Source organism: Xenopus laevis, chromosome 3S (genome assembly GCF_017654675.1).
Source record: "Xenopus laevis strain J_2021 chromosome 3S, Xenopus_laevis_v10.1, whole genome shotgun sequence".
NCBI lineage: Eukaryota > Metazoa > Chordata > Amphibia > Anura > Pipidae > Xenopus > Xenopus laevis.
In genome coordinates this window covers 45,456,042-45,466,126 of record NC_054376.1, presented here as the reverse complement: position 1 = coordinate 45,466,126, position 10,085 = coordinate 45,456,042, and the positions used below count along the sequence as shown (strand labels likewise).

Sequence of the window (10,085 nt, the reverse complement as noted above, 5' to 3'; positions counted from 1 at the left end):
CAAATACCATGGGTTAAACCTAATTTCCCACTATAAACCTAATTTCCCACTATAAATGGACACTAGACCAGTTATAGACTGTTTGGTTTAGATGTAGCAAGACAAAATGCTGTATACTTTTAACTGAACATTCACCTTCCATTAAAATATATGAACTACTATTTCATCAATCAAAATATCACACATCCTTATAACCTTGTCACATTAATATGTACAAGTAGTTGAGCTATTTGCCCAATAGGGTTATCCTCCACAACAATCACTTTATAGACAACTGACCTACATGAAAGGGAAATAAAAATAACAAAGTTATATTTTGGCTTAAATGGCATGTCCTCATAGATTGTCTAATGTACCTATACATATTTGTTGATTAGGGGATAAATGAGTTTATCACCAGTGATTCTGATAATGATGTGCTCCCTTTCTCTGTTTAGTTAGCTAATGAAATGTTTTTACTGTATATTTCCCACATCTAGAAATGCCCTCAGCATTCCTTTTTTACTTAATTTTCTTGAGGGTGAAAATACACACTTCATACTCCTAGAAGTCTTCTTTCCCAGGACCCCCCGCTTAGCTGCAGGAGGCTTTGATGTGTTGATGGTGCCAGCAAAGGTGTCAATTCACACCTCCAGATTCCAGATAAATACCAGGGCTGCTCTGCTCCTTCCAGCATTTCAACAGTCACAGTCAACAGGAGCACAAAGTCCTGCAGACAACATGGATTTCTCTCCAACAAAACTACACTTAAACCAGAGTCTTTCACCTCAAGAGTGTAACCCGCTACAGCAATGGGGATACCCTGATTCTGAAGGCTACTGTAGCTTGTCTCCAGCCTCTTCCATTGATTCTTCTGGATTTTCTCCTCCCTATCAATCCTGTGCCTTTGCTAATGAGGCTTACAGCAGCATTCATACAGCTTTCACTCAGATGGAAAAGCTGAAAAGCAAGCCACAAGAAATTTCTACAAAGAAGGACCACAGGAATCGGAAAGTTTATGATCGAGAGAGACACAGTGCCAGTGAGAGGGAGAAGATGAGAATGAGAAATTTGTCCTCTGCTCTCCAGAACCTGAGAAGATACTTGCCTCCAGCCGTAGCCCCAGTTGGCAAAACCTTAACAAAAATTGAGATTCTGCGTCTCACCATCCGTTATATATCCCACCTGTCTGAGGTTCTTGGCCTTGATGAGGAGACCTTGATCAAGAGAAGAGAGGAAGAAATGAGAAGGTCCAACATGTGCCATATTGGTCTGTGCTACTGCCACGACAGACAGCACTGCTCAGAAGCCAAGCCACACGCTTCAGAGACTGTAAACTCACCCTATTTCTCCAGTTCTCCAAGATTGTTTCCTGAGCAGAACATCTCTGAAACACAACAGCAAGAATTTCAACAGCCAGCCAGATGGGCCACTGAAGGCAAAGCTTCAGATCTGGGTGATCACATGAAAACTTTCTCCTCTTGTGCACTGGCATCTCAACCCATCCACAGCATAGAGACAAAAGATGACTTGACCATAATCTCGCCAATTTCTCCAGACCAGGGATTTTGTCAGGTATGTTAGATTTCTTTATCATTTTCCTTAAATATCAACTACCGTATATATTTTTTTGCTAATAGCCTGAAATAATAGTGATATTATGAAAATGAAACTAATGGGGTCAGTTTTAGAAAGTACACTAAAATTTGTCTTTATGGCAGCATGCAATAAACAAGTATCGTCCACCTATTGTCCACTATGTTTCCCAGCATCCTTAGCCAGCCACAGCTGGTAGGTTAGAAATTTCACAGCTCGTGGTAACTTTATATAGAACAGAATCAATCATCAGACAGCAAACGTTGGCAAAAGTTTATGGAAGTTATATATAGTTATAAAAACCTGTTTTAGTGGAGAATGAAGTTACTTGGCTAGTTATATTTCTCTTGAATATGTATTTTGATTTATCAAAACCCTAGTAGCATGTAGTTAAGCAAATTAGCATAATTAGTACTTAAACCTTAAAAACTTTCCCTAACTACTGTTTTATCCTTCTTGGCAGGGCATATGTATAGTTTTAAATGCTTTTCTTATTGATATATCTTTGATATTGTAGCCTTAAGGCCTGATGTGCACCAGATCTCTCAGGCAGTGAAATAGGTACTAAAGTTAAAATGTGAATTTTAAATGTAAACTTGATTTTAATGAATATATATATTTTTTTCTTCCAGAACTTCATAGATGACATGTGGGATGAACTGCAAGAGAAAGATCTGTGGACATCGTTCCAACCACCTGAAACACTTCAGCATCTTGCTTATTAATCATGTCCAACTTATATTGTACTTATATACTTATTTAATTATATTGTATCTTTTCTTGTGCAAAATATCTATTTATTAATATATACATATATAAAGTTTATAGTATTTAACTGTACAGAGACATTTATGCATCTGTAAAATATTACATATAAATATGAACTTAAAAGTTCAAACATATTTATTTAAAATGTTCTATTAATGTATGTTGAGCTATATCGATTCATATCATATTTATGCCATTGCCGTATGTGTATGCTTGGATATATAAAACGGCATTCCATACCTCTACAGAAGTAGGTTTCATTGATTTTTATGGTGGAATTATGCTCCTATGCTTTACATTTTCAAACAACAAGTACCAACTACAAATCTCCACGTTTGTCTCATGTATAATGGAGTATTTACCCTTGCTCTTTATATGAGCAGCCTTCTGCCATCTTGGATTCATAAACACTATTAGTAGCATCATTATCGTTGTAAAGCAGTTTAAATTGCATTATTACATAGTGTTTCTTTCTGTTCTGAATCTATTCAAATGCTTACATATTTTCATATATCTATTTCTATCCTCTTATCTATGTATTGTTACAATATACTGTATATCTGTGAAAGTCTATGGCATTAAATATTCTGTCATTTAAAAGAACCTTGGCTTCCTAGTACTTTGTGTGAAACAATAGGTAATGGCTGCAAAATTAAAGCTCCCAAATTGTGGCAACTTTGAAAAGATATTTGGGTTTCAATGATACTCAGCTATGTACCAGTTTGTATTTTCATCTGAAAACAAACAGCAAGTTATATTCAGCAAAGTGATGGAAAAAAAGGGATTAATTCTGAAAATTGTCATTGCTCTCATTCATGCCACTGTTACAGGCAAACAAAGGCAGAAAAAAAGAAAATGACTTTTAAGAATCGAAAGACTTTAGGAAAATGTGTTCCATTATGTGAAATAAAATGCACTCTGCTGATGAGACACCTGGGAAACAAGAACTGTGATTGAGGAAAGATAGCTGCTTTGTGTGATGGTAGTGTCATCACTCATAGTTTGGATATATCAGGGGATCAAGTTTTGGATAAGGAAACCTGTGTGTTTCATGCCCAGGGGATTTGTATACTGTATCACCAGTACTGCTCAATTAGAATTTTCAGGAAAAATTTAGAAATCCACATATTAAACTCCAAAATTAAATAATTAAATCATGTATTTCTATCTATCTATCTATCTATCTATCTATCTATCTATCTATCTATCTAAACTAACCAACTCCATCAAGACTAACTAACTATCAGTTATCTATATTTCTACCTATCATCTGTCTATCTATCTACTTGTCAAATACTGCCAAAGTCTGTAATATGTCCATATACTGGGTTGCATAATATACTCACACACCAAATCCTATAATATGCCTGCATAGTGCCAATATGTATAATAGACATCTATCTTTATCTATCTATCTATCTATCTATCTATCTATCTATCTATCTATCTATCTATCATCTATCTATCTATCTATCTATCTATCTATCTATCTATCTATCTATCTGGGTGCAAGTGTGCCCCTGCCTAATGCATCTAATGCAGGATGCTGTTGCCCCTCCCTATATTTAATTACAAGTGCTCACACTTGCCAAAATAAGTGCTATGATTGGCCATTTGGTAGCCCCTTTGTGGACTGGCAGCCTACAGGAGGCTCTGTTTGGCAGTATACCTGGTTTTTATACAACCAAAACTTGCCTCCAAGCCTGGAATTCAAATACAAGCCACTGCTTTGAGGCCACTGGGAGCAACATCCAAGAGGTTGGTGAACAACATTTTGCTCATGAGTCTCTGGTTGTGGATCACTGCTGGTGATGAACTTGAAAGCAAGGAACACAGCTTAAAGGGGTTGTTCACCTTTGAGTTAACTTTTATTATGATGTAGATAGTGCCACGGAGTTCGGACTTTATTAAAGTAACATAGATAGTGTTAGTCTGAAACAATTTGCAATTGGTTTTCTTTTTTTATTATTTGTAGTTTTTAGTTTTAGTTTAACTTTTTATTCAGAAGCTCTCCAGTTTGCAATTTCAGCAATCTGGTTGCTAGAGTGCAAATTACCCTAGCAACCATGCACTGCTATAAATGAGAGACTGGAATATGAATAGGTGAGGGTCCGAATAGAATGGTGAGTAATAAAAAGTAGCAATAACAATACATTTGTAGCCTCACAGAGCATTTGTTAGATGGGGTCAGTGACCCCCATTTGAAAGGTGGAAAGATTTAAAAGAAGGCAAATAATTTAAAAACTATAAAAAATAAATAATGAAGATCAATTGAAAAGTTACTTGGAATTGGCCAGTCTATAATATATAAAATTTAACTTAAAGGTGAACCACCCCTTTAACATCTGTAAGGAATCCACACCTGGACTTACTTCCTCTCCCACTGCATCTATTGAACATTGCTTGAATGAATGAGATTCTACCTGCAGCCAGCCAGAAACAAATCTTTTTTTGCTAGAGATCTGAACTGCATGCAAACCAATAATTCCGCCACCTTAGGCAAAATTTGGAGGTTGTCATATTCCCTTAAAGCCCTACTAAGAGCTCATTGCTGCACATGAGCCCCTCAGGAAGCCAACAACTCCAGGGCTGGTATCACAATTTTCCCTTTGCTGGTAGACAATGACCTACACATAGAATTGTGCCATGTGATACATACTTCCCTTATGGCAGATATCAGTGTCGGACTGGGACACCAAGGGCCCACCCAAAAACCTTAGACCAGAGGCCCACCAAAGAACCATAGACCAGGCACCCACTCTCAGTACTATTATTTCTCTCCTCACTCAACCTCTATTCTCCTAGTCTCTATTTTTTACATACTATAATCTATTATTCCGTCTATTTAGCCTCTTTGTTCTAAAAGAAATAGGAAATGGCCATGAAATAGGAAAAATATTTTGCAGTGCAAGGGCCCATTGGGATTTTTCCTGGTATCCTGGTGGGCCAGTCCGACACTGGCAGATATGCCCCTGCCTAATGCAGCTAACAGGATGCTGTTGCCCCTCCCTATCTTTAATTACTTCCACTCCCATTCATCATAGACAACATGGATATTTATGGGCTGGGAACCCAACAGATACTAATAAACTATTAGGCTAATGTAATTACAGACCAAGGCCTAGAAACCATAGCAACCAGATGCTTAATTCCAAAGAGAAGATGATTAATTTTAGCTGCTGATTGGTTGATATGGTTACAAGTACTTTTTACCTCGTATTATATTTATCTAATATATTCTGGTGAGTCACCATTTGAGATTATATGTATTTGCATGGCAATACCTGATAGAGAGTAATTTGCATGAGACCCTTTAATTAGGCATTCAACACCATAGCATCATTTCTGATCAAATCACCTCTATCATCAATTCCCAAATAACAAGGACAAAATCCATTTACATATATTAGTTGAATGTCGAGTTAAATCTGATGTAAATGCCTCCAGCTAAAAATATAATTACTAAGGAAAGCAGACATCACTGATAAAGGTGCACATTCACACCGTGGTGACCTCAACACTCTGTAAAAATGTAACTGTCAAGCCAGAAAGGAAGTTGAAATAAAAAGTAATCTACAAGATGGCTGCAAATAGGTATCGGAGACAGGGAGACAGCTAATTAAGGTGCTGGAATAATAAAATGACATGACGAAACTACAAAATTGAGAAGGTGAAGAAGCAAACACATACATGATAAGTAGAAATATGTAGCAACATTTATTTTTAGAAAAAATACCAAACCAATGACAAGCAGACTGAATGAACCTTAGAAAAAACATACACCAATGTATTTAAAATACATTAATATGCTTTAAGTTATATCCTTATAATACACAAAAGCTATCAATATCTTGTAAATTATATCCTTACAAACGGTGAGTTCTGATGTCATCAGTTATAAACGGTGAGTTCTGATGTCATTTCTGTCACATGACTCATTGAAATCTGTGAAAAAATCCACACTTTCACACTCCATTACACCCATGTTATAATATAACTCCCCCAACTGCTCTACAAACCAGCCAGCATTTTAGGCACTTCCAGCACTTGTGTCCAGTGGTCGATTAATGACATGTGGGGCCCCTAAACCACAGTCACACAGGGCTCTCTTCTAGGCTACTGCTGGGTCCCGATGCACGCAGAACCAGGCATTTATGCACCCAAGTTCTATACTCTGTGTCGGATTTAGTGTGCACTTGTGATGTCACTGGATCTGCATGCATCCAGAAGCACACACATATGCACCTTGCCTGACTTCTTCTGCTAGCAGGTAAACCCTACTGGACCTAGCAGCACAAATAAAAATAAATATTAAAAGAAAACAGAAATGAGCCCCTGATCACACTGCGCCTCTAGACTATAGCCTGCGCTACCCTGTGCATTAATTCACCCCTGCTTGTGCCATAAAAGCACAAGTGCTGGAGGGACATATGGCATGCAGAGAGAGGTGCAATATTTTGAACTCCCAAACTATAGATGTACGTCTGCAGGGTCAGGTACAAACGCTGAAGACAGAAAGCAACCTAGCATATTGCACCCAAGATATGTTTAAAACCCACTAACTACCCTTCAAGCCTGCACCCCTATACAGACTGCAAGTAGTAAATTAGTTTTTCTTGGAGTCCAACCATGCCATGGGCCTACTGAAAGGAGCCTCCTTTCTTCCTCAACTAAGGGTGGCCTTGTTTGTATCACTTAAGCTGGCCATAGACGCAAAGATCTGATCGTACGAATCGAGGATTCGTACGATATTCGGACCGTGTGTGGAGAGTCCTGACATTTTTCGTCCGGCGGAGATCGGTTGTTTGGTCGATCGGACAGGTTAGAAATTTTCTGTCGGCTGCCGATAATATCTCTTCGTGTATTGCCGATCGTACGATTTTCAGTGGGAGACTGTCACTAGCTTTGGTTGGACATAGATATCGTACGATTGCTGTCAGGGGCAGAACATTGCTGATCTGTTCTTTAACTAATCTGACTGGTAAGACTTTGATCTGAATGGTTAGTGGCGGGTCGGGAGATGGGAAAGTCCGATTGTACGATGATTCGTACGATCGGATCTTTGCATCTATGGCCAGCTTTACTGTTAAACTACAAAAATGTTAGAAGTAACATTGGAATTTGATGAACTATAGAAAAGATTTTAGATATAGTTTTTGATATAGATATAGAATTTGATGAACTATAAGGCCCGCTTCCTTTATATGATCATGAAACTCCTTGTGACTATCTTTTTAAACATTTTAGATATGAACTTTAAAGCCATTTACATTGTTGAAAAGGTATATTTCGTTTTCGTTTACCTGCTGTTTGGCCTAAGGAGTAGAGCATAGTTTGAATTTGCAGTGGGAAGAGAGCTGCGTTTATAGTCTTTAGTATATATATATATATATATATATATATATATATATATATATATATATATATATATATATATATATATATAATGGGGGTGCATTTGTATGCCTTTTAGCACTTGTGCCCTAAACAGCATGGCATACAGAGAGCTTTGTATTCTGTACTATAGACATACATTCTGCAGGGTCAGGTATAACCGCTGAAGATAGAGAGCACGCTCGTTTATTTTAAAGCCACTGAAAAGCATGCTACAGGACCAATTTGATTTTGTATAGATAGAGAAGAAATGACTAAACTAGAAGGCACTGTGACCTTAGTAACCATATCCAAGGTACATGTAAAGTAACTGCAATTTCAGCTGCTGCACAAAGAGGAATCCTGCCACATACTGAAATCCAGCCGCCTCTCTGAGTGCTATGAGCTGAATTGTCTCTCCATTAGTACTTATGGCTTCTACTGGATGTCAGCAGGTTGCTAAAATTGCAGAAAACTTTGCATGTTTTATATTAAAAAGAAAATAAATTGTGCTCTGCTGTCATATTTTAATAGCTCAAATTTTGGAGAACTTGTCCACCCCAAGAACATTATATTACTATGTTGGAAGAAAAATATCTGTGCGTGGATATCACTCTGGGGGAGTTGGGGATTGTGTCACTTTCATTCTCCCATCACAGTGGTTTTCTTTAGGGGGTGTTCTGCCAAGAATATTCTCCCAGCTCACCTCCTGTTCATTTTTATTAAATTACCTCTAAACTTAATTCACAGGTAAAGGAGGGGTTGTAATTACTCTTTATAGGGTTTTTTTTTATTTAATTTTAATGTTGTATACTCCTAAACATAGGGTATGGGATCTGTTATCCAAAAAGTTCTGAATTACAGACATTTTATCCAAATAATCCAAATTTTTAAAAATGATTTCCTTTTTCTCTGTAATAATAAAACAGTAGCTTGTACTTGATCCCAACTCAGATATAATTAATCCTTATTGGAAGCAAAACCAGCCTATTGGGTTTATTTAATGTTTAAATGAATTTCTAGTAGACTTAAAGCATGAAGACCCAAATTACGGAAAGATCTGTTATCCGGAAAACCCCAGGCCCCGAGCATTCTGGATAACAGGTCCCATACCTGTACTATAATATATTATATTGCATGAAGTTTGCTCTTAGTAGCTGACCACTGTATATGCTGTGTCAGCAGTGTTTATGTCATAATAAGCCCAACATCATCAAGAAGTCTCATATATAAATACTCCATTTGTAAGATTTCCTTTGGCATGGCCATTCCTATGAGGCAAGAGAAAGCAGTGGGCATGCCGTATGCTTGGTGCATATCCCTCTGTTGTGTTGGGTGGCACAGGTTGGGGTAGAGTTCCAGGTACATTCCCCAGCCAGAATAAACCTATGCCTTATTCTAAGGCTACTAGGAATGGTTCCTCCCTGACTCAGTAATCTTTCTCTTTCAGTCTACTCCATACCTCCCAACTGTATCCATTTTCCTCTGGACAATCCCCGATTTTGACAGCTCAACAATCCCGGATTGTTACTGATATGTCCCAAATTTCTCTTTGATCTCCTGCACTGAACAGCCAGAAAAAGAAACAAAGTTTCTAAAACTTAATTGGTTTTTGGCAGAGAGCCCAGAATATGTGGCAGGTGCACTTGAAACAATTTAAGATAAGAAACCATTGTAACAATTTAAGATAAGCAGGTCTCTTGGGGAAACTGTGACTTGCAGCTCAGGGTAAGGGCACACGCTAAGATTTGGGAGATTTAGCCGACTTCGGGAAAACAAAGCACTCTGACTGCCATCCCGCCGGCGATTTAGATTCGAGCCGCCGGGAAGGCTTTTCAGGGAGATTAGTCGCCCAAAGAAGATGCGATTTGTCTCTGGGCGACTAAATCTCCCCGAATCTTAGCGTGTGCCTTTACCCTTAAAGGACAATTCATTTTCATTAGCAAAACTGTAATGACACATAAAAACCACAGAAATGTGCTCAAACTTTCATAACCTGCAACATTTCGTAAAATGAACATAGTAATTAGGGGGTGTGGCAATAAAAAGGTCTGTGGTAAAAAAAATTGGTTTCTCTTTCTATTTTCAAAATGTTGGGGGGTATGGTCTATTCTGCAAACTGACTGAATACGAGAGAAATATAACAATAACATCCTGGGGCTCATGTAATTTATTATAGTGGCAGAGAGAAGGAATGTGGGAACATGCTAAGACCTTTTCCAATTTCCATGAACCAGGCTATGGGAAGGGCAGCTGTGACCTAATCATTAGGGCCTAATGTATGCTGCTAATGGACTTTTGCTCCTCAGTGTTTACTTGTTGTCTGGCCAGGGTGGATAGTCATTGATAAGCTCTTTATAAGGAAAGGT

At 37.9% G+C, this 10,085-nt stretch overlaps 1 protein-coding gene across 1 annotated transcript; it reads left to right on the top strand.

Annotated features, from left to right (window-relative positions):
• The first annotated feature begins 683 nt into the window (after positions 1-683).
• Positions 684-3,009, top strand: mespa.S (mesoderm posterior homolog A S homeolog). Its single transcript, NM_001085581.1, is given in 2 exon segments — positions 684-1,554; positions 2,208-3,009. Coding segments are annotated over 2 exon segments (927 nt in total). The 5' UTR covers positions 684-720; the 3' UTR covers positions 2,301-3,009.
• Positions 3,010-10,085: the final 7,076 nt, after the last annotated feature.